The 26,180-nt window shown below is 39.3% G+C and overlaps 1 protein-coding gene across 2 annotated transcripts in view; it reads right to left on the bottom strand.

Moving 5' to 3' along the window:
• sf3b3 (splicing factor 3b, subunit 3) overlaps positions 1–26,180 on the bottom strand; it is a 51,155-nt gene that overhangs the window by 6,582 nt on the left and 18,393 nt on the right. For both annotated transcript variants that reach the window (XM_077515631.1, XM_077515632.1), the window contains exons 11-21: positions 23,590–23,685; positions 21,259–21,331; positions 18,682–18,833; positions 18,429–18,584; positions 9,818–9,973; positions 8,586–8,729; positions 5,938–6,060; positions 5,664–5,818; positions 5,405–5,579; positions 3,387–3,592; positions 3,084–3,240 (exon numbers count right to left, since the gene is read on the bottom strand). In XM_077515631.1, coding sequence (XP_077371757.1) covers positions 3,084–3,240; positions 3,387–3,592; positions 5,405–5,579; positions 5,664–5,818; positions 5,938–6,060; positions 8,586–8,729; positions 9,818–9,973; positions 18,429–18,584; positions 18,682–18,833; positions 21,259–21,331; positions 23,590–23,685 — 1,593 coding nt within the window. The remainder of the gene's footprint in view (positions 1–3,083; positions 3,241–3,386; positions 3,593–5,404; positions 5,580–5,663; positions 5,819–5,937; positions 6,061–8,585; positions 8,730–9,817; positions 9,974–18,428; positions 18,585–18,681; positions 18,834–21,258; positions 21,332–23,589; positions 23,686–26,180) is intronic.

The following is a 26,180-nucleotide window of genomic DNA, read 5'->3' as shown; positions in this document are numbered from 1 at the left end:
TTTAAACAAAATGAAAACCCACATTGTCTCAGCTAAATATTGTAGTTTAGTTTGAGCCTTTGTTGTGGAAATTTCTATTTGTACATGTGAAACGAGAAGTTTCTGATGCAAACATTTCTTTAGTATCAATAGAGAAAACCAAGAAAGAGAGAAGTGTACTTTCAAATCAATAAAGCATCTCCTGTCTAACTGCTTCTTGGCTTAGTATCATAGCAGTAACATTTACAGCTTAACTAAGTCAAGCTTCATGTTTTATGTCCTTTCTACTTTATTTGGGCTGTGCAACACTATTGTTTTTACTTTCAATTTTGGTACTTTTATAACCTATTCAAAATGTTCATAACCTTTTTGCGTCACCCCTTCTCTGCACTATGGTTTAATACAAAGAGAAAATGTTTTAGATTCTTTGTATGTCAAGTTCTGTCCATGATGGTAGAACTGACAATAGAGCTACAAAAAAAAAAATGCAATGACACCCTGAATTCTGGGTCAAGACAATGATGATTCAAATCATACACAGTGCGGGAAAAGCCCTGGGAAACCACAACGGAAAAAAAAATGTGTCAGTCAAGGCAATAAAAACATACCACATATGTAGTAACACAAATATCTAACATAGGAACAAAAGTCCGCAGTAAAGCCGTACTTCCCCCTTTGGGTAAGTCTCAATGGAAGGAAATATTACAACAGAAATCTATCCATCCATCCATTATCTGTTCCGCTCTACCTCACTGCTCTAAGTAGTGTAAATATACCCCTTTATTGTTGCTCAACACAACTTTTAAGTTTCCACAAACCTCCTTTGTGCACTAACAATGCAGCCCTGGTTATACTTTGTTCTAGGTGGTAAGTGGTTTTAACACTGCAATGCATCCATGACTGATCCACACCAGTAACATGTAAGGGCTCAATCATATCCCGATTACATCCACAGGTTCTTTTGTTCCACAGGAATCACCTGAAAAGCGAATGCTGAAGTCCGAGGCAGGGAGTGGGATCTGGGTGTGTGTGAGATTTTTTAAAACCTTTGAGCCTTTGACTGAACCGATTAAGGCCTAAAGCAACTGGCAAAACATGCCTCTAAAAACCTACGGGTGACTTTAGTCACTTTCGAAAACCTGAAGTTTTCCTGAAAATTCAACAATATTGTCAATGCCTACTAAATTAATATCTCAGCTCCTGAAGCAGATAGAAACAAATAATTCCAAAAACATTTGAGAGCCTACCACTGTGGCGTTAACACAAACATATGTTTATTATTATTATTATAAACCTTCAATTAATTATAAATAAATAATCAACAAACTGACGCATCTGCAGGTAACTCAACTCTTGAGTGCAGTTGTAATAACCTTGGGAAATTGAGGGTTAATTATTCATTGTCTATTCCATTACAAATAAGTCAACATTTTCAACATCCTCATTGTCTACAAACATATTTCTTAACATGTCACTCACCAATATCACACTACGGCCAAATTACTCTTGAAAGGAAAATATATAAAATTAAAATGCACCAGTTTTCGTATAACCTCCAGAGGTCCTGACTTATGGAATAAGCTGGAGAGCAATGCCAAACTATCTGCTTCCCCATCAATATTCAAAAGAAAACTAAAGACTCAACTTCTGGAGAAATATATTCTTGACTGATATTGCGGTCCAGTGTTTGCTTTCTTTCCTCGCATCAAATCATTCAATTAGTCCGGAAACTGCTGCCTTTTTCCACATTTTGATTGACCACACTAGAAGAAATTGTGTATTTTATAACTATATCGATAGGAAGACCACTTGTTAGGAATTATGACATTCGTTATTATTAGTTAATAAGTTGCACTTTGCCATGTACTGTCAATTAAATCGTGCCCAGGGTGGTGGCTTGGACCCCCAGTTAATAAGCTCATAGCTTTTTGGGGCGTCCTTTTTCGCAATTCAAAACAAAAATGTATATTATTCCATCATGAGAAGACAGTTTTTTTGTACGGATGTGTAATTGTATTTATGACGTGTGATATTGCGAAATATACAAACAAACATTGCTGACTCGTCACACTGATTTGAATTCCTCCCGCGCCGTCGTCAATCGCGTCATTTGTTTCATAGCTCCCGCAACTCTGCGTCAGCCACGAATGCTCGAATAAAATTCCAGGACATGCTACAAGGCCCATGTCACGCTCTCGTGTATATTTTGATGCATTTCATCGGCTAAGAGACCAAGAATTGGCGCGCTCCCAGCTTTAATGATAGAAGTGCAACCTTGCATTCCCGACCTTAATGGGTTTAATTAAAAGGAAGACCTTCTGTATTAACAGATTCCTTTTTCAAAAATAATTTCCAGTTTAATACATTTTGTAGAAGCTTTATTTGTACGTACGCCGCCATTGGCAACTCATTCAGTGCGTAGTGACGTAGAATGGCAGCTGGCTCTCTACCGAGCAATTTGGAAAACCAATGAAAAAAAAAAAAAAAGAAAAAAAAGAAAAGGCAATGTAAGCCTTGTGGCGCTCCTCAAGAAATAACGTGATCGGGACTCGGGAGAGTCACCTTCCCCCACGCTGTGCTCTCGTCATTCACCTGACGCGTTCAAGAGTTTTGATCGTCCCTTTAAGGAACGCTACTGAGACTTACCTTGGTTTCTTGCACTGAATGCGTTGCGATGTCAATTGTGGCGGCGTACATCCGAAAAGTTTCTACAAAATGTATTAAACTAGAAATGATTTTTGAAAAAAGAATCTCATAGTTATGTTAGTAACAACCAAATAAATAATATAGAACAAACTTGTCATTACAGTCGGGGTTCCTTTTAAACCTCCAAATCATACCAAATCAACACCACAAACCCTGAAGTTAAAATGTTGCGTTGTGTGGTATCTCTGGATGAGGAAAGGTCAACTAGATTTAGACCCACACAAAATAAAAGTGCCTTAGAAGTGGTGTGTAAATGATATGAAATAGCATCCTGAACAAGGCTAATGCAGCTGCATCATTTTTTTTGGCATATGTCTACACAACCTCACTGTAATTGAAAAGGCAGCAACCAGCAAACCAACAATGACATTTATAATAGCCAGGAAATTCAAATCCACCTTATGCACAAACTCGAGCTTTTCCCCGCCACCGGTGAGGCGGTAAGTGTAGATGAAGCCGCCCTCATCTGATCTAGGGTTGAGGATCATGTCTTTGGCCACTCCAACCAGGACATACCAGTCATCCCCTGCATTGTGGAAACGACACACTGCAACACTAGGAAGTGTGCACAAAAAAAGTGCATTCATTAGAATTGACATGCAAATTGATATATTGATATATACATGATGATATATTATACTGTATTACTATTTGTTAAAATATATCAATTTAGATTTCTGTCTCAAACACACAAAACATACCTGAATGCAGCTTCCTTCTGCTCCAACTGCACTTGGTCTAGTGTTGTACCCTGAATTGGATTGACCAGCCGTACTAGTGAGGCCCAATGCCCAGCGCCAGCTTTTGGTGAACCAAAAATGGCTTCCGGGAGATTCTCATTAAGGAAGGCGGCTGCCATTTCAGCAGCCAGTTCTCGTTCATCCTCACCTGCAGCCTCCACCATTTCCTGCATGCACAACACCAACAACGGACAAAAGCAATCAGTTGGAACAATGAGGAAGGTGATTCCCCCAAAAAATGTCAGCCTCTAGTGTGAAATGGAGTGCCTAACTTATTTTGCCTATAATAATGGAGTACATGTCAGGTATGCAACTATGCACGTTGAGATAACAGGACATATTTAGAAAGACTAGTGTCTTGTCTACTGCATGAACTTCTCGCATGAGAAAATAAAAAATGTTCTTTTTAATACTTCCACCCTGCCCCCTGTTAATAAGATCCAGTGACCTGCATCCCTCCTTGTTTTGGTTCCTGTATGTCAACTGCAAAAAACAGCCAAATGTATGCTGCCCACCTTACGTAACAGTGCATGACAGACACGGGTCAAACAATAAATGATATAGGACTGTATCAAGGATGCCATTGAAATACGTAAAAATAAACAAGTATAACTTTTGAATATGAAAAATACCGTATTTAAAATCCTCGTTTAAAAACAAAAAAAAAACAAATGTTCAACTAGAGACTACATTAGGTCCTTTAATCATACGTATTGTACACAATTTGTCCACGAGTTAAAAAATGCAACCATGTCTGAACATGCTTGCCAGTCCTTTTCCCTTTAAACATCTTATACATTGTGACACGTTGGTGATGGTTGTGTGCAGAAGGAAGGACCAACTAGAAATGAACAAAACAAGGTTTAGAATGTATTTCCCTTAGTCTTGTTCTAGAAAGATGGTAATAATTTCCATTTACAGTCAGCCACATTACTACCGGCAATGTCACTTGGAAATATATAAAATATCAATTAGCCACAATGTAGCCAAAGTTGGTCTTATTATAACCTATGGCACAAATTACACAAAATTTCAAAAGTAAAACGCCGTTTATCGCTTGCTTGATTTATCTATTATTCAGCAATGGCCAGTAGGAGTACTTTATTATGCCACAGCCAGGTTTACTAGTTGTGTAACATTTAATTTAATTTATTTTTTTAAATTTTGCGTAAGAATGATGGACAGGATAGCTTACTGCTAAAGGAAGCGACTAAGTGAATATGTCCTAAGTTTTTATGCCGAGAAGAAATTATACCCATGCAACATAACTAAACAAAGGCTACTGTGCCTGGGGAGTTAAACATTAAAAATTGCATTGCAAAACAAAGAAAAAGGAAATAAGGCTCATAAAAACTTCAGCCTCCTGAAATATGAGCATGTCTGTGTGTCCAGGGGTGAAATGTGAATGCAGCCAATTGGCAGAAGGTCCAGCAGAAAAAAAGGTCTCCACTCCCAAGAAACAGGCTGTTGGGATGGACAAGTTTTCACAAACGTATTTTGTTTTTGTTTGATTTGCCCATACAGAAAAACTTTCAAAATGTGTTGCTCCAGGCAACAGCTGCCCATAAACAATGGATGACACACTGGAGAAAATGGATTTGCAAGATTAAGCCAGCTCCCTGTTGTCTCTTGCCTGCCACAAGGTTATGTTACAAGCATACTTTTCTTATGAAAAAAAATTGAACTATCATCACTGGTGGCCCACTATCTGTGGAGCTGTTCGGCTCGAGGGTACCATTATTTTCCAGACAGAGGCAGAACAAAACATGTTCCTGGAATACTAAAAGTGCTCTATTCTGTCATGTGATGCATAACTGTGCCATAACTATCAAAATCCTTCTTCCCATGTGATCATTTTGCAATGTTAATCCATATTTCCAACAGTTCGAGTGTTACCAGATGTTTGCCGTGTCCGAAGGCTGGCTATATATTTATTACTTTCTTTGCTCATATTCTCACCCCAAAAAATTCCTTCATACCTCAGCCATCTGTTGTTTCCTTTGAGCTTTGGTCGCCTCGGTGTAGGCATTATGGTCAGTCTCAATCAAAATTAGGTTGTTGGTTTCTGGGTGTATCACAAACTTCCTGGGAGTGTACTGCAGGGGAAAAGCCACCTGGTTGAAAACAGCTCCAAGTTTCTCCAGTGCCAAGATTCTGTCAAACAAATCACAACAAGGAAGCTGATGATGAGGGCCAAATGGTTACAAATCTTTCTAGTCCTGTAACCAAGATCTATACCTAAGTGTGTTGGTGGAGATGGCCACTATTCCTTCCGGGCATTGCTCAGAGGCAAAGCCTGAGGCATACTCCAGAGTCTCATATGACAGCGGCGTCAAATGGAAACGAGACTGATACGAATAGCTGAGCCATGAGCGACTGGACATGGCAAGCACCTGATGATGATAAGAGACAGATTAACTTGGTACTATTCATACATGTATTGGAATAAATAGCCTTACGTATTTGGTAATAAATAGGCTAGAGTGTTTTCTGAACATTTTTAAATACATACAGCGTCCTGTCCTTGCATCTTGACTCTGAAAAGCTTGACGGGTCGTGAGCCCAGGTAGCGGGTTCTTGTATCGGACAGATCACCAGTGACTGGATCAAGGACAGTCCTCAGCAGTACACCATTCTACCATAGAGAATACACACAGACACTGTTCAATGACGTGGCCTACAATTTAAAATATAAAGTAAAATATACATAGTCAAATAAGATTACTGCATAACTATATTCTATAAAAGCTACTGTTTCTGTTGATATGTTGGTGCATTAAATTTGGTTCTTTGCAGGGCTCTAAATTAACACCCACCAACCCACCAAATACGGGTTAAAAATCATTTTGGCGGGTGGTCATAAATGTATATTAAACAATTTGGTTGGTACTGTAAGATGTGTTTGCGTCTGTTAGTACTACGCTACGCTATATTTTGTCCTGTCATCTGCACCCCGGCAGTGACTCCTACATTACATATCCAACGAATACTGCCACAATGCTACGCAACGGCATTTAATATTGCTATTGGCTACGTGACTGCAGGTGTTTCGCGCTATTGGCTGGAGTGCAACCAACATGGCGGCAATGAGCCAATGACCAGCAATCCACCAGTATACGAAGAAAATGCAACTGGAGCGAGAGACGAGCAGTAATGAGGGAAGTTAGAAAAAAACAGTGGGGCTAAAGTATAACGTAAAATGTAAATAAAACTAACTTAAATACGTTGGTGGTTGAATTTGGGACAGAGGAGTTCCGGCAAGAATGGAGGGGATAGGATATCGGCGGCAGAGCGCGCAAAACGAAGAACCACGTACCCAAAAGAAAAAAATAAAACAAAAAAGCTTTGTGGTGGGAACTAATAATTTTAAAGTTGAGACGCGAAAGGACCACAAGAGTGCCCGAAGTCATCAGGAGAGCCAAAGAATTAAAAATGCCAACACGGGAGAATCCTCACTCATGTATTGAAAAAAAGAGCAGACCTTTCACAGACCATATGGATGTGGAGGTAAGTGAATTAACTTTACTATACAGAATCAGTGTATTTAATACAATGCCACAAATATAGTGTTACTTTATGTTCAGAGGCTTAAAATAAGAAGAAAACAAGTCTGGGAAAATTTTCACTGGAAAAAAAAAAAAAAAAAAAAAAAAGGCTGGTGGAAACTGTGTTTGGCTAGTAACTTTCGAGAGTCACCAGCCACATTGGCTGGTCATCAAAAAAGTTAATTTAGAGCCCTGCTTCCCTGTACTCTTCCAACTTTCTCTGCTTTCGGGTGTACGTGTTCTTTAAAAATGGGAACCAAGAACGGTTATAAAAGAAACTGTACTGCTTAATGGGAACGAGCCAGTGTATCCACTGAGAGAATTCAATACTGCTACGGCAGCGTGCTGCCAATATTACAGCAGTAATGAAAATGTGTACAGTACGCGTTATGACGTTTTTGTGATAAATAGTCATAAACTGGGGAAAATAAGCATTCCCCAAGGGTCAGTGTTTGGGCCTCATTCTATTCTCCATCTGTATAAATAATTTAGGTTGGGACTTAAGGCAAACAAAGCTTAATCTTTATGAAGATAACACTATTCTGGACACCTCCAATCCACTTTTATACTTACAATATGCTCTTGTTCAACGGCAAGAATCTCTGATGGGGTTAAGGTTGGTAGTAAATGCTACTAAAAACTAATTGACTTACCCGTTCATGCACGCCAATGGAAGTCCCTTTGTCAGATCGAGATGGCGCAAAAATAGTGCTGTACTATATATACTTAGGTATTTGGTTGGACGATAAGCTGTCTTTTGGGTTCCCATATTGTTAAAAAACAACAACAACAACACCCTTTGATTCAGTTTTTTTTTGTTTGTTTTTTTATTTCGAATGAAAGAGGAAAGCGCTTTTTCTATTCTAAAGAAGAAACGACCGTAAACACATACACAATGTTTACAGTGTGTCTTATGTTGTAGGCCTACATCGCAAACGTTCCCGGATTGCTCCAATTATAGAGGTTAGCCCTGCGCAAAAGTGACGCAAGCCTTTAGTGGATTCGGCCCTCTGTATGAAACAGTACAATGGTCCTCCACTACATTAGAAGAAAACCCATGTATTGATTTTTATTGCTAAAGTACTTATGGCTAAACTATCCCTCTACATTTTTTTTTTTAACTATAATTGGGTTTATAGGACAAGGTTATCATAAAAAATGCTATTGACCATACCATTGACAAGAAGAGAACTTGGTAAAATGTCGTTTTCATCATATGCTTCAATTGTTTGGAATGAACGCCAAGTCAGATAAAATCTGGACTCAGTTCCACCACTCAGTACTTATTTTAATATTTAAAAAAAATCAACCATGATGGAAAAATGCAACTGTTTTTACCCTGATGCCCCCCCCTCCCTTTTCCCCCCCCTTTCTCTTATGTATTGTATGGTGGAGTATGTCAATTGTAGTATAGTTGTTTGTGTGTAGCACTATTCTGTCATGTTTGTTGCAATTATCTGCCTCTTGTCTTGGACAGACTCTGTAAGAAGCATTATTCTAACTCATTGGGGCCTTTCCTGGTTAAATAAAGGTTACCGGCAACTGAAAAATGAAAACTAAAGTGGTTTATTTATTGTTTTACAGTATTATTGTTGATGTGAAAGATGCATCATACCTGCAGCCCTATGTTGAGGTAGAGGAAGCCGATGGTTCCTTTCTCTCCAAGCTCATCCTGTTTCTCAACCCCTCCCATTTCAACAATACAAAGACTCTCTGGCTGGGCTGGGAGAGCCTGCATACTCAATGGCTGTAAGCAATCCTGAAAGAGAAAAGATTTAAACTATATCAGTTTCAGCCTGTTTTTTTTTCTCAGAATGTAAGGCATTTAATGCAGGGTTTTTCCTGGGTCGAATTGAGGCAGAGGTGGCACCATCCTGACCATGCGCCATGACGGGCACGCATTCTGTAATTTGAACACACTTTCTTTTATAGGCTGCAGGCAACATACACTCCACAAATATATAAACGCAACACTAAGGTGTGCCTTAGAGTGCCCACAATAAAAGGCCACTCTGATGGGTACAGTTTTATTAGGTTGGCATTTCTGGAGACTTAGAAAACCAGTCAGTACTGACTTCCCCCCCATAAAACAAAACTGCACCTTTCAGAGTGGCCTTTTCTTGTGGGCAATCTAAGGCTTTATACATACGGGCATCCGCGGATTCGTCTCGACAAGACCTTTCCAACGGCGTCTATCACGTCACTGCACGACATTGCATTACGGAGATAGAAAATATATACTGTGCTGTATAACAAGTAAATTAAAACACATACTTTTACTTGAAACAATGACTGTAAATTTAAAAAACTAATGAAAAAGCATTCATAATAAACAAAATCATAAAACGAAAAAACAATGAAAAAATATATATACTGTGCAGTATACTGTAATAAAAAAAAACTACTTTTAATGGATAAAATGAATGTAAATGAAAAAAGAACATATGAAGGAAAAAAACATTTACAGTGGTACCTCTACTTACGAAATTAAATTGTACTGGAAGAAAGTTCTTAACTAGAGCAGAGACGCATTTTCTATGTAAATGCCCTAATCCGTTCCAAGACTCAAAATTCAGACATAAATGTTTTATAAAACATAAAAATGCATCAAAACATGCAACAAATACATGTTAAAATTAGATTATTGCACAATAAATGAGAGTTGTGCATAATGTAAAAAACAAAGACGAGAATAAAAAATAAAAATGATGGCCTGCATCGGGACCGCATCTGTTATGATGTGTCAGAGGGTTTTACAAGCAAGATGAAAAGCTTCACAGAGAATCTCACATTAAAAATAAATAAATACGTATTATATTACATATATACATATTATATTGTTCATACCGAAGGGTCAAGGGAAATGATTCGAACAGTGTTGTCAACCAGTCCCACAGCCAGGAACCGCGAGCGCTGTTCACCAGGCGGAACATTGGCCAAACTCATGCAGACCACATCGGCGGACATCTCCTTGCGCTCGGTATACTCATTTAGCTGGCCTGACTGGAGAGAACAAAAGGAAGAACAACATCCATTACAAAGATTCCAAGAACTCAATTCAATTTACAAAGCACATTAAAAAACAACCACAGCTGCAAACAAAATACCGCTTTTCCACTAGACCGGTTCCGCACCTTGGTTGACCTTGGTTGCATTTCCATTTGACTTTTTCGGGGCCAAGCGGTTGCAATGGAACTGCCTTTTAGAACCATCTCAGCAGTAATACTAAGAATAATAATGCATCAGATTTATGTCGCGCTTTTCTAGACACTCAAAGACGCGTTACAATAGATACATTATTCATGCACTTACATATTCACACTCCGGTGGTGGTAAACTACCATATTTTCTGCACTATAAGGTGCACCGCATTATAAGGCGCACCTTCAATGAATGACATTTTAAAACTTTTTTCCATATATAAGGCGCACCGCATTATAAGGCGCACCTTCAATGAATTACATATTTTAAAACTTTTTCATATATAAGGCGCTACAGTAGAGGCTGGGGTTACATTATTCATCCATTAGATGGTGCTGCTCTAAAGGGAATGTCAACAAAACAGTCAGATAGGTCAGTCAAACGTTATTAATAGATTACAAACCAGCTTTCTGACAACTCCATTCACTCCCAAAATGAATAAACGGCTGTTTTTATTTTTTTTTGTCTGAGGTAAAGTATTAGTATTAGCTAGCGATCCAAGATGCGCGTCACCGATCGTGCAGGGTCACCGATAGCGTCTTGACAGCGAGACCTGTTGCGGCTCAGTATTGATCCATATATAAGGCGCACTGGATTATAAAGCGTGTGGTCAGCTTTTCAAAAAATTGAAGGCTTTTAGGTGCGCCTTATAGTGCGGAAAATACGGTACATAAGAAGCCACAGCTGCCCTGGGGCAGGCTGGCAGAAGCATGGCTGCCAGTGTGCTCCTACGTCCCCTCCGACCACCCCCAAACATTCGCACTATTCATGCACCTGTCGGATGGGCTCTGGAGGCAACGTGTGCAAAGTGTCTTGCCCAAGGACATGACGATACATGACTTGGAGAGAGCAGGAATCGAACAGCGGACCTTCCGGTTTCTGGACGACCGACTCTACCTCTTGAGTTACTGCTCCATAAGAGGTGGTTCTGAGTGCCGGTCGTCTGGGGCCGCCCATCACTGCCATCTGGCCGACAGCGATGAGCCAGCAACTCCGTGGCACACGCCCATTTCCTGGTTTTATGTGAGTGAGGTAGAGACGCCCGCCAGCCCAAGTATTTACTAGTGAATGAGATTTTAATCTATGTCGTAAAAAAAATAAAATAAAATTCTGAGTGGCCACACTGCTCGCTGGATCGTGTGTTCCCATTTACTTGAATGAGAAATCCAGCTTTTTTGTTTTAGCATTTATTTGATAGGCTGTACTTTGAGACGTTGCCACATCATGCAATGGCAATTCATATTTTGAATCCCCTCAAAAACAGTGGTCGAGTCTTGCCACTCGTGAAATGTTATGGCAGAACCACCACCAACCTGCCCGTTGTAATGGAAATACAATGGAGGCTATCCAGCGTCGTGGCAGGCCACGTAGTGTAGTGTGGTGCCGTGCCATTTGGGTCTAGTGGAAAAGTGGCTAAAGTGCTACCCCGGGTTTACACCGGTTGCGGTTGCGGTGCGGCTGTGGTGCGGTGCGTCTTGACTGCGTGCTCCGGACGGGTCAATTTTTTGGCCAATCCACACCGGCTCCGCACAGCTGCGGTCCGGCAGCTCCGTCGCCGACCACTTCCCGCCGTGTCTCGCGTGACCGCGCGCGATCATGTGGCATTAAAAACAACGACAAACACACAGAAAGTCTGTGCTCAACAGAGAAGCAGAAAGAGAGGTGGACTTTTATTATTTTGTGACTTTCTACCTCCATTATAAACCTCTCCTCATCCATGTTCGCTGGTGTCTGAACCGTGAATGAGCACCTCGCACATTAACTCCAGGCCCGTCTACGCCCACATCACGTTTTGCTAGCATGCTTGCGAAATAGGATCTGGCGAGTGTTTTATCTTGAAAGGTAACCGGAAATTTATTTTGAAACTGCGTCGGTCTTCCTGTCCCGCTCGATGTGTTTTGTGCTAGCTTGCCATTTGCCGGAGGCCTACCTCTGCGGTGTCCGGCAAAAATAGAAAATAGGCTATCCTTGCGGAAGGGCTGCGGCACGCCGCAGCTGAGACGCAGTCGACACGCAACGCACCCGCAAGCGGTGTAAACTGCACCATTCGAATGAATGGAATCTAATTGCTTGCGTCGCCGGAACGCACCGCAACCGCAACCGCAACCGGTGTAAACCCGGGGTTATACACAGACAAAAATCAAACATAAGAAATAAAAACAAACTAGAGCTGCGAGCAGCTATAAAGGGCCCTCGCAACCCGGGCCACGTTGGGGTACTTGCACGTCGGGGTACTGGCACGTTGGGGTACTGTAAAATAGGACAAGGACCATCTAAAATGTTTTTGACAAGCCTTGTGTGTGCAAAGTTTAATCAAAACGCAAAATATGGTGCGCAATTCCCAAAATAAATTCAAAATGGCGGACTTCCTTTTAGGTTTAGCATACGGCTACAGAATACTTTTTGTAGGTCTTAAGCTAATAGGTATGCCTCCCAGTTTTCACAAATCTAGGTCAAGTCATCTTTAGTTGTGTATCGCTTGAATCATACAATTGGAAATGCTCCATAAAAATGCATAGAGGGCGCTATTGAGCACAACGTTGGGTTACTTGCACGTCAGGGTACTGGCACGTTGGGGTACTGTTACATGGAACAAGGACCATTTAAAATGTTAGTTTTTTCCATGCCTTGTCTGTGCAAAGTTTAATGAAAAAGGCCAAAAATGATGTATAGTTCCCAAAATAAAATCAAAATAGCGGACTTCCTCTTTGGTTTGGCAAATGGCTACATAATACTTTTTTGTAGGTCTAGCATAATCATACAATCGGAAATGCTTCATAAAAATGCCTAGAGGGCGCTATTTATTGCAAATTGCACAATAAATCTCTGAAAATTCATGTTCATGACAAGTCTGATGTGTTTGCAAAGTTTCATGAGTTTTCATGTGTATAAAAAAAAAAAAAAAAGCAGGACTTGACAACTGTTACATGGAACAAGGACCATTTAAAATGTTAGTTTTTTCCATGCCTTTTCTGTGCAAAGTTTAATGAAAAAGGCCAAAAATGATGTATATTTCCCAAAATAAAATCAAAATAGCGGACTTCCTCTTTGGTTTGGCAAATGGCTACATAATACTTTTTTGTAGGTCTAGCATAATCATACAATCGGAAATGCTTCATAAAAATGTCTAGAGGGCGCTATTTATTGCAAATTGCACAATAAATCTCTGAAAATTCATGTTCATGACAAGTCTGATGTGTTTGCAAAGTTTCATGAGTTTTCATGTGTATAAAAAAAAAAAAAGCAGCACTTGACAAACAATGCATTGCTATGGCAACAGCGTGTTACAAAATAAAAAACTTTCGATTACTTTGCATCTTAAACATCTTAAGATGAAACACACCAAGTTTGAAGACAGTCGGATAAATTTTGTAGGAGGGGTTCGTTAAAATATGACCCCTGAAAAAGGCCACAAAAAATGGCAACAAATCCCATCATAAATCAAAATGGCAGACTTCCTGTTTTGTTTAGCACATGGTTCCAAGAGACTTTTTTTGTACATCACGGGCTCTTATGTATGCCTGCAAATTATCATAGCGCTAGGTGAAACGTACAACCGGGAATGCTTCGTTAAAGAGGAGTTTTTTAGCTCAAAATGTGATGCCCGGCCCCTGGGGGACTTCCTGTTGGGTTTAGCACATGGCACCAAGAGACTTTTTTGTACATCCTGGGCTGTTACATATGTCTACAATTTTTCGTCGCTCTAGCTGCTTCGTACAACTGGGAATGCTTCATTAAGAAGGATTTTTTTTCCTTTGCAAAAAGTGCATGCCACGACAACAGCGTGTGACGAAATAAAAAACTTTCAATAACTTTTCATTTTCAACATCTTAAGATGAATCACACCAAGTTTGAAGATGATCGGATAAACTCTGTAGGAGGAGTTTGTTAAAATATGACCCCTATGAAATGGCCAAAAAAAATGGCAACACATTCCAAAGTAAATCAAAATAGCGGACGTCATGTTAGGTTTAGCATATGGTTCAAAAAGAGTTTTTTGTACCTCGAGGGCTGTTATACACCTCTACAAATGTTGGTAACTCTATGTGAAACGTACAGCCGGGTATGCTTTGTTAAAGAGGAGTTTTTTAGCTCAAAATGTGATGCCCGGCCCCTGGGGGACTTCCTGTTGGGTTTAGCGCAGGGCACCAAGAGACTTTTTTGTACATCTTGGGCTGTTACATATGTCTACAAATTTTCATAGCTCTAGCTGCTTCGTACAAATGGGAATGCTTCTTGAAGGATATATTTTTTTCCTTTAAAAACAGTGCATGCCATGACAACAGCGTGCGACGAAATACAAAGCTTTCAATAACTTTTCATCTTCAACATCTTAAGATGAATCACACCAAGTTTGAAGATGATCGGATAAACACTGTAGGAGGAGTTCGTTAAAATAAGACCCCAATGAAATGGCCAAAAAAATGGCAACACGTTCCAAAATAAATCAAAATGGTGGACTTCCTGTTAGGTTTAGCATATGGTTCAAAAAGAGTTTTTTGTAGGTCATAGCCTGTTACATATGTGTACCAATTTTTGTAGCTCTAGATTAAACGTACAACCGGCAATGCTTCGTGAAGTAAGAATTTTTAAACTCTAAATTTGATGCGCCGCCGCCGTCATATAGTATATCAAAAACTTTTCATTTTTCACAATGATGTTGTCCCAGGTGTTGAGATGGTACATCCCAAGTTTGAAGTCAATCGGGTTAACCGTGTAGGAGAAGCGGGCAAAAGTATGACCCCTGTAAATGTGCAAAAATTGGCAAAAATTGGACATTTAAATACTCATACCTCACTTTCTGTCTATTTTAGGGTACACACTTCAAAGAGGTTTTTGTTCATTGGGATGTGCTACAGGTGCCACACAATTTTCATAGCCGTCGGACAATCGTAGCGGGACAGGGATCCGTTTAACCTATGTAGGGGGCGCTAAGGAACCATTTTTCTGTTATCATGTATGGCGACTTTAAAATATCAAATTTTTCGCCAGGCCTGATGTGCGTGTAAAGTTTGGTGAGCTTTTGGTCACGTTTAGTGTCTCAAAAATGCGATTGTTTGCGGAGAAGAATAATAATAAGAATAATAATAATAAGAAGAATTCCTACAAAAACAATAGGGCCTCGCAGCGGCACCGCCGCCGCCGCTGCTCGGGCCCTAATTAGGAAAATACAATCAAAATAAAAACAAGTTAAAAAAAAAAAAAAAAAAAAAAACTACTAAAGCCCAAAAGTGGGAGCAGGGGGCATGTGAAAGTCCTACATAAAATGGCCAATTATTGTGAAGAAGAAAAACACATTTATCAAATATTGTATGTCTTTTGGGTTGACGACACTATATTGAGACTAAGAGGTTGCAAAACACAGAGGATGAAAAAAGTTTACACACCACTCATTTTCAAATGCCAGGTTTTGCATGTTTTTTTGGTGAAGAAAAAAAAAAAGAAATATAAATTACATAAAATCTTTACACCATTACCTAAAATTAGTATGTCAATGTAAAAAGATAAAATAAAGACTTTACAGAGGGGAATTAAAAATAAACTGCCGACAGACTGCGGAGCAGTGCCGACATATAGCTTAATTGCTTATACACAGGAAATCCGTCCCTGGTTGAGGACTGGCAGGCATGAGAACCCAAAAGACTCAACTGAAAGATGATGTGGGTCTATTGGCTTCTCCTGCCTGCCAGTCTTCAAACAAGGCCGGGTTTCCTGTATATAGGATATAGTAGGACGTCATGGTGCTCGTTGCTTTCACTTTATGAAACTGCTAGACTACAGCGAGTTACGACACAATTTGGGAAAGGATTGTGTAAGCTTGCACTATGTTGGAGCTTTTGCAAAAGCCGGGCATCATTTCTAAGGAGCTGCAAAGTAACAAGACTGACTTTGACAATACTACATTGATGAGAGGGAATCTGGCGTTTTTGATGGAGAATTTGCCCAGATGTTTGATTCAGATTCAGAAGATGAGGACTTTGAGGGATGGGCGATTTGTGGATTAGGATTGATCAAAAGTAACGCGAGTACATCGTTAAATACTTCAAATACAACCAAACTCACTGTTTACATTGTTAAATACTACAATAAAGTACAACCAAACTCAGTTTTGCTCCACTGCCTTTTTAAAAACATAGGCTAGCAAGTGTAAACTGTAAGTGTAACCAAATGTTTTGAGCTCGCACGTTTAACCGTGCCTGCGCCTTAAGTGTGTGTTAAATACAGAAATGGCACCAGTAACAGACTGCGCCTTTTATTACGGTGTGCCTTATGGTCGTGAAAATACGGTAATGAAATCTATTCAACAATTGAAAAAACACAGTCCCCTAGCTAAACTGATTAAAAACAATAATAGTAATCTTAAGACCAATTACTGCAGATCTCAGAACACAATGGTGCAAAAAAGTTCAAATACTAATATAAGCAAATAACAATGCTGATATATTTAATTTACTTTTGACCTTGACGTCATGACTGATGTCGACCATTAACATTACCGTCGTTCACGTGTGCCAAAATGCTAATGTATCCCTCATTTTAAAACTAGCTAAGTATTGTTAAACAAATGTTCTGTTCATAGCTGCTGGCTCTCCGCCTTAACGCGGTTCTAACCAGACATCGGTGCAATGTCTACTGTACACCTGAACACTTTTTGGGTCTTTTCCGACTCTGCATTCACAATAGCCATTAGCATGCTCAGCGGCGGCCCGTTTGCTTTTGGTAAAAGCGCTACTTTTAGTAGGGTAGTTTATTTGTCACCATGGAGAAGAGGATCTGCACCACGCAGCTCGTTGCTGCTACTGTGTACAGACTTATTTTTTTAAAAGTCAGTTCGTGCTGCCGTGGAGCAAGTTAGCTTAGTGCCTAAAGAAAGGACTTCTGAGTGGATATGTTTTGATAAGCCAACTCTGCTTGAAACTTTACCACAACTTTATTCCTGATCTTCTGTCTGGTTGGGTGTGTTCCTTTGGCTTCATTGCGCTATTTATCCACTAAAGTTCTTTATTAACAAAACTTAGTGGGTTGCACACTGACATTAGATTAAACATGCGGGGTTGTGGCGTGCTGCACCAACCATGTCTCTGGTGGTTCCTTGGGGCATACACACCCAGCACCCTTGGTGGCTTGGCTGTATTGGCTAGAGTGGTTCCCTGGGCTCCCAGCAGTTTCTCATTATTGGCTGGGGTTGTGGTAACTGCATGGTTTCTGCATGCTGGGGCTGATCATGCTCGGGGGCAGGATGGGCTAAGCACTTTGCTACAGCGGCAAGAGGATGGTAAGCATGAGCTTCTTGCAGCTTGGATTATAGCATATTTGGCAAATAAGCCACTGTCTCTCCCCTCCACTGGTTCCTCTAAGGGAGACTTTGCTCCTTTGTTGAAGATTCTTTACACAGACTGATATAGATATAGGTACAAAAACAAGCACATCATAAGATCTGCTGAATCACTGATCATCAGTCTTCTTTCAACATCTTTAGTCCATTTGCCCCCAGAGCAATAATATTACTACAGTACATTTGCAAAATGTCACAAGACAAAGTAAAAAAAAAATAAAAAAAAAAATGAATGTATCAACTAGTCATGTTTTTTTGTTGTTGTTGTAGAAAATGAGATCTTCCTGAAAGACATACCTATTTACACATATCCACATATAGAATTTTTGTACTCTTTCTGTAATGCCCTATGATGTTGACCCAACACCTTGCTCCTTCTAAGGGGCCATGTTAGGAAAAGGAGCACTTGGCAGCAAACAGCAGCATGATGAAGATTTCATGTTGCTCAGAGGTCCAGCAGACAGGCAACGCTCCTTATATTGTTGGCACTAGAGAAAGCATGGTGGTCAAACTTCTAAAGATGATGAAGAGAATGGTCCTGATCACTATTGGCAGCGTTGGAAGTTATCAGCTGATCAGCTGGCCAGCTGCTCAACCAAAGGTGCAGCAAGTGCTTAACTTAAGCTAGCAAGTCCTTTGTGAGTTTTGCATTTAGACAATTGGTGTATCTATGTATCTAAATAATAAAATTACTAATAGGATGGTAGTAAGTGGTATTTTTATAGGTTGCGAAGCCGCAAAATTCAGCATCTATGAACTTTTAGTAAAACAAAGCAAGTCATTTGGGATGTTAGTTTACGGCAAATATAGCAATTAGGGGGTGTCTACTCTTCACTAAGTTTGCTATTTATAGTAGGTTTTGGTCCACAACACCTGCAAATGTACAAAAAGAGAGTGAGAGTACCAAACATTTGCTCTTACCGGGTCCATCTCAAAGTAGACCAATTCGCCACCTGTGAGTGCGATAACCACTTGCCGCTGGTTCACAGCACAACGGACAATGGTTTTTTTGCCAGGAGTCTTCCACTCATTCACACGCTTGTCTGCTCTAATATGGCGGATACCATCAGGGTACACCTATAGAGACAAAGACCAGATGCAAATGAGATGGAACCACCAACTTTAACTACGCTTACAAAGTTGAGAGACCATTTTAAAGGAAAATAGTACACACTTGAACGAGGGCATCATCACCCAGCAGCGAGCAGGAGAGGGTAGGTGTTGTTCCCAGGAATCCAGAATCTGTCACCTCCTCTACAGTCTCCCCAATGGACAGTACCAGCGTAGCATTGACGAATGACACAATGATATAGGCATCAAATTCATCTAAAAATGAAAAGAAAAGGAGCACTGACTAAAAAAAACAAAATACAGAAGGGAAGGACAGGAAATAAATATTCATGTTGTGCATTTACAATAGGTGAAAACTGAAGAAAAATGCTAGAGGAGAAGTCTAGACAATACTGGATTAAAAAAAAAAGAGGAATTAACAACCATAGATGTATGACTGAAAAACACGATCTGCAGTCAAAATACAAGTCAAGTTTGATCAAAATGTAAAATGAGCTAAGACCATTTCAACTGTTAAATAGACTTCCTAATATCATCTGCCAAAGTTGTCCGGTACTTTATTTCTTAACTGCGTGACTAAAAAACAGAGGTCATGTAAAAAAAGCAAAGTCCACAGGGTCTTTTTGTACATAAGATGGTTGGACATCTGGCCCACACTGATGGGGAAAACTTAGTTGGGGTTTGTGTAGCTTTTTTGACAAAAATTCTGCAACATTTCTGACATTTTCCATTTTCCCCATTACGTTTTCCATTGATCAAGCCACATCGCATGTTCATATTTAGGATGAGGGCTTGCTTTGCTTTGTTTTGTTTTCAGATATTTTGACGTTGGCCATCACAGCAATAGAACGATTATAGACAGAAAATGCAGACAGGTTGGCTGTGAACATAAATAGTTGCTGGTAGAATTTGCAATGGTGTGACTTCAGGGACATGGTTGTTAAAGAGAAGCATTTCTGTCGTTGAGCTGTTTGCTGTTAGCATTAGACCATATTTCAACATTATTGCCATAGTGATGTGCACATTCATGTATAGTTGTCGCTCTACTGCTGATCACCAATATTTAAATAGCAATTTAATTTAAAGCAATACAGCACTTATTAAAAATTTTCCAGTATTGGGTTAGGCATTGTGTACAAAGAATAAAAGTGCAAATATCTCTATCTTATTCCCTGAATTTTATTTTAAATTTATTAAGTATCAAAGTTCGAACGTACCGTTGCGGACACCACTATCCTGGTCACATGATTGTGATGACGTATCCCGTGTGTAAAACGAAAGCCGCCTTCACTCATTTCAATGGGAATTTGATGACGTAAATTGGCAAGAAAAAGACAGTCTTCGATCCCAAATACTGCGCCAATTCTGTGCAGAATAAAATCCTCAGCAAGTCTGGTTTCATGTCATTCCGTGTGGGGGTGGGACGATGGGGTGTGGCGGCTCCTAATGTGGGTTAAAGCGTGCTTAGCGCATGACATGTAGCTTAGCCTAGCAGAGTAAAAGTCATCCGGATGTTTACCGGCCACTTCGACTCGCCGGCGGCTGGATCTGCCAGTTTCATCCCGCTTTCTGTTGGAAACAAATCTTTGGCGAGTCCTCCGTGGGTCTACTGCTTTTAAAGAAGTGCTTCTTTGCTGTAAGGCGTAATTCCACCTTTGATGTCGATATGGGACGCAATAATTCCTCGTGAGTTCTTCCATTGCCACTGGCAGCCATGTCATTCAATTTCTATTTTACGCACACAATACGTCACGATGATCACGTGACTGTTCAAAATGCCCGATACCGTACTTAATGCAAAAATAGTCATAAAAAGTAGGGCTGAGAATCTTTGACTGCCTCACGATTCGATTCGATTACGATTTTTGGGTCTACGATTCGATTCAGAATCAATTTTCGATTCTCGATTCAAACGATTTTCGATTCCAAAATTATTTTATTGACAAATGATTTCTGCTTCAATTTACAGACATGCACAACATTGTCATGATCTACTCCAGTCTGCTTTGCAAGACAAAATGACAAATAGAGACATTAAAGTGTCTTTTTTTTTTTTTGTTTAAACATGTATTAATTTTGTATTGTGCCTTTTTCCACAAAAACAGCATGTGGGCTACTATGCCTTTTCCCCTTCTTCTTCATTTCTGATTTAAATCAAATCGATTTTTGGATATTAATATCGATTCGATTCGATTAATAAATGAGAATCTTGATTCTTTTATGAATCGATTTTTTGGCACACCCCTAATAAAAAGTACTATAAAATCATAATCGCTCAACATGAATTGACAATTTTTTCAGGGAAGAGTTGAAATGAACCATTTCACAGAATAGCTGGTTAATTTATCATAAGTCTTGTGTTCCGTTAAGGCCTAAAATGTAAGTTTCTGAATTTTAGACTTTTTAAAGCTTCTTTTAGACCCCGCAGGAACCCTGAAATCAGCAATATAGTGAATCCACGATAAGTGAACTGTGAAGTTACGAGGGACCACTGTACGTAGATTTTATTTATTTATTTTTTTAATTCTTTGATATTTTTATCCTTTTGTGCCGCTGATATCCAATGTCCGCTGCTGTGAAACCAGACTTTTCACAGTGCTGGAATAATAAAGGCCTACACGATTAAATGTGGCGCCCGTGACCCTTGTGAGGATAAGGATTGATGGAAATGAAATTATACCTTCAATATGTCTGCGTACTGTCCACACAGCATTGGGGTTACCGGGCAGCTCAGACACGGCCATCTCGGAAACCTGTTGAAAGTAATTACATGAGATAATAAGAGCGAGTATAAGGTTTTCATGTTATCTACTATAATAAAAAGGGATATGACGAAAGCTGGTTATAAAAAATTATTAAATAGACAAAATAAATGTCAAGAATCTGGTTAAACTATTGAAATCCAATCAGCTTTCTTTTTTTTATTATTATTATTGCAGCTAAAGTTTGCAACATAAAATAAAAGACGAGCCAAGCATCCTATGAAAAGAAATTTGACATGTTGGATATGTGACAGGCATGAAGACAGTGCCTTGATTCACCCAGCCATCTGTGTAAATTAATCACAAACGTCGGGACCATCTGATAAATATTTGGGGTTTGGATGGGGAGTAGCTGTTGTCAGTCAACCCCAATTAAACCCAGTCCGCCTCACACAATGGACGGCACAAGATCAAGAAGAAATTCAAAAGAACCCACATGCATGCATGTGCACACACAAATACTCACACTGTCTCATCACAAATACCATACACGTTTTCAACAATACCTCCCTCTGTTCACATACACGTTTGCGTAATGTTGACCGTAATGTTGGCTCTTTGAGGTATGTAAAGTTCACTAGCTACTGCAATAAAAACTATGCCCCTATAGATGGAACTCATTAGGACATAATTCCTATTATCATCATCGCTAGTAAAAAAAAAAGTACTTTTATGTACTGAGCCCAAAATATAAAATTGTGTGTTCAGCAGTAAACATTTATTGAGAAAATAAATGCACGACAGTAGGGCTGTCACTAACGACTTTTTAAAAAAACCGACTCAACTTCTCATATTTTTAACGACTAATCGAGTTTTTATTATTATTAGTTTTTTTTTTTTTTTTTTTTTTTTTTTTTTTAAAGATTTGAGGCCGCAAATGTTGAACGTGTGTTGAATTGAGTGGATAATCTGGATATAAAACCCATTGTTCCTTATATTTCCTGTACAATTAAATAGTCTTTAATTTAGTCTGACTGCAGCGCGCCCGCACGCAGCCATGCACGCACGCGCGCACGCACATACACACAACTTCTTCATGCCCTTCCCTTCATTTCAGTGTTGTATGGTCATTAAAACACAGGCGATGGTGGTTGTTTGTTTGTTAGTTGTTTGCCGTGACAAGCAACTGATCACCGAGTGTTATTTTGTCACGCCGATGGGATTTATTTATTTTTTTGCCACGCCGAGGGGATTTTTTTATTTTATTTTATTTTATTTTTTTACACCGAGGGGAATAAGCTCTTCTTTCGCGATCAAGATGACGTGGCTTTGCGATTCAAGCCGTGTTTGTGAGGGGGGTTATTCTGTCACGGACCGGTGAGTGGTAAAATAGAAAAACTTTGCCTACGTTGCCATGAAACGCTAAGCTGACTCCAAGTAAAATGTGTTTGACTCAACAAAACGGCCACCACGACGCCGCAGCGAACTGGTCGTGCACATTTGTGTTACTCATATACGCTTGTGAATGTGTATAAGCAATCGTGGTATTCACGGCAGGCCAAGAATTTTCGTTCATGTTCACTGCAAAATAACGCTCGCAGGAGATTTGCCGGTCGCAGCAAAATAAATAACTGCTGACTAATAGAAAGTGACAGTCACACAATTAAGCAGCTGCCAAGCGCGACACGAGGGAGCGAACTAAATGACAACATTACAAGCATTTTTGTAACATTATTGTCGTGTTTACCTTTGTCTATCCGTATTGCGCTGAATCCATGTTATTGCTCCGGTATCCATGAACAGTGGCGTCGATTTGTACATACCTCCAAATTCAAACAACCAATCAGACCAAACAAACAGGTGTCATTTAAAAAATAAATAAATAAATATTACTCTGTCCGCCTTCTTCTCACTGAAGTTCGCAACACACTCTGCGCGGCGGCATAAAAGGTCCGAGACATGGACGGCGCAAAAATGGTTCCGGGCGGAGTGTCGATTTAAATTTTTCCAGTCTACCTATTTTTAAAGTCGACCTAGTCGACTTGGTCGACTAAGGTTTTTTTTTTTTTTTTTTTGTCTCAACATGAAAAAGCTGTCCTGCCATTGGTTCAGAGCATTCAAGGGCCAATAGAATATCTTAGATCGGCATGCAGTGAACACATCACACATCCCAGCCCTACACGACAGTGAAAACTGTTTGGATTAACGTGAAAGTGTTAATCTTTTGTTACATGACAAGCGGTTAAAAAAAAAAAAAAAAAACAAAAAAAAAAAAACAAAAAAAAAAAAAAAAAATTAAGTGCTTTTACCTCCAGACCATGTCTCAGAACCCTTAAAGTAGATTTGGGTCCTCGTCCACAGGCCACATAAAGTTGTGGTGTGTCTTCATTGGCCAAATCAGCAATCTATCAGAGAAATAGAAGAGTGGATGTTAGGGATGTAATGTTACCAAAATTTCATGGTATTATTGAGATACTGCAATAACTTGGAAGGAAAACACCATTGTGCGGATAATTACGTGCCAGGGATGTTAGCCTTTAAAAATAGGTCAATACAACCATGAAAAAGTAGAAGAAACAAACTGATCAATATAGAGACCACACTTACTAGTGTTACTTTTATCCACCATTTTTAAATTTAGTCTGTTTTATTTCAGTTTCAATCATGCTTGTTAGTTTTTAAGATAGTCAACCAGTTCCTGTTTTTATTGATTGAGAACATATAAACAAACACATCACAAGTATAATAAAATACAAGTTGAAGTTAAAAAAGGGGAAAAAGAGAAGAAAATCATCAATAGGATCATAATTGACATGTTCAAAAGGAGTAGAAGGAAGTACAAAAATTTATCTAGTCCTACTCCCTAATACTTCTATCATAATAATGAGGGATGGGCGAGTACCGATACCAGATACCGGCCTTTTTTCAAGTACTCGAGTACTCGTGACACAGACGAGTACAAGCGATCGATGGCAGAGGGGGAAGACGTTAAGTGAGTCCTCCTTGCCTGTAACTGGCGCTAGCTTGCAGCAGTTTTTCACCAAAACTTCACCGGTTTGGAAATACTTCAAAATTGTGAATCTTAAACTAAAAGTGCATTTTTGTGTTTTATTTTGAGTATTAAGACTATTGAAGAGTGACTGTGCTGTTTTTCTTTGTCAAAATTAAAGGAAATATATTTGTTTAAAAATATCTTTTTGTGATTTTTTTTATTTGTCAAAATGTACCACTGGTATCGGCAGTTGGTATCAATAACGGTATCGGTGAGTACTGAGGGTCTGAGTATCGGTATCGGTCTGAAAAAAAGTGGTATCGAACATCCCTAATAATAATAGTATACTAATAAGTTATTCTTGCTAACATAAAACTAAACAATAGAAATTAAAACGTGTTTATCTTAACTCATTTGCTCCCAATAACTTATAAATACGTTTGTCTTTTTGAATGTCTTAAGTGTCCCAAAGACGTATTTATGTTTTTTGTTTTTTTGGTTGTTTTGTTTTTAATGCTAGAGCATACAGAAGGCTTTGATGCGGCCTCTCAACCGCAAAGAACGGTTGCGGAAATTGTAATTACACAAACGGCCAGGTGGCAGGTGGCAGCAGAGCAAAGGAGATGAACCAGGGCCATGATGAAAAAAAAAAAAGAAGCTCACATTTTGAAATATATTTGTGAAAATTGATTAAACTTAGCTATATTCTAATGCTAATTGCTGCAAAACAGAATCAGATAGAAATATACTTTTCTTTCTATGTTTTTTTATAGCAATAGAACAAAACATTCTGTGGGCCTTGCAAAATCAGTCAAATTCCAGTAAAACGGTGGAGCGAACGGGATTGCTTCTGTGAAAATGGATTGGAGCGAATGAGTTAAGTGCACAGACATATTGGTATGAGTTGTAGATCCTTATCCATTAAAAATGTACAAAGAAGAGAGAGCGACAGTAAAGCTCTACATTTACAACAAAATAAATTCCCAAACATTAAGTATTGAACATATGTGGGCACACATGCACATACCCGCACATAACGAGTACATACATACACAAATAAACATACACGCACACTCAAATTTGTTTACATTTATACCTGATTAAAATATTTTTATATTATTATCTGTATAAACCTCTTTAAATAAATACAGTAATTGATTTTGGGGGGTTATGGCGGCGAGCTCTTAAATGCTGAACACAATCTATTCTATTTTTCATTAAAACATTTTTAGTACAGTAAGAGTTAGCACGCCCGCCTCCCAGTACTGAGGACGCAAGATCGAGTTCAGGCTCCGGCCTTCCTGGGCGGAGTTTGCATGTTCTCCTCATGCCTGTGTTGGCCTTCTCCGGGTAACGCCGGTCTCTTCCCACATTCCAAAGACATGAATGGCAGGTTAATTGGGCGCTCTGAACTGTCCCTAGGTGTGCTTATGAGTGTGAGTATGAGCGGTTGTTTGTCTCTGGGTGCCCTGTAATTGGCTGGCAACAAGTTCAGGGTACCCCGCCTACTGCCTGAAGTCAGCTGGGATAGGCTCCAGCAACCCCCTTTGTATAGAATAAGCGGTTAAGAAAATGGATGGACGGATGGGTGGTTCATTGATTCGCATTCACACATTTTTCAGTTCAATTTTATAATTGTTCCACAAATTAATCCCTTTAACAAAAACACACATTTGCTTCATGTTTGTTCTTATTGTTTTTTTTTTAAGGTCACTTATACCCCTTAACCCATAGCAACTGCCTTCTTTGATTTCGAATAACTTCTACTGTGGCAGTTATTGTATACTTTGTACATTATTTGAGCTGTTTTAAATTCGATAAGATCATAGAATTTGAGAGTATTTAATTTAATGAGTAACGGATTTGTTGGTTCTATATAGTTTGTGAGTTTGTGATGCTAATTGGCCA

This window comes from Festucalex cinctus, chromosome 3 (assembly GCF_051991245.1).
Source record: "Festucalex cinctus isolate MCC-2025b chromosome 3, RoL_Fcin_1.0, whole genome shotgun sequence".
Lineage (NCBI taxonomy): Eukaryota > Metazoa > Chordata > Actinopteri > Syngnathiformes > Syngnathidae > Festucalex > Festucalex cinctus.
This window is presented reverse-complemented; position numbering and strand designations above follow the sequence as displayed.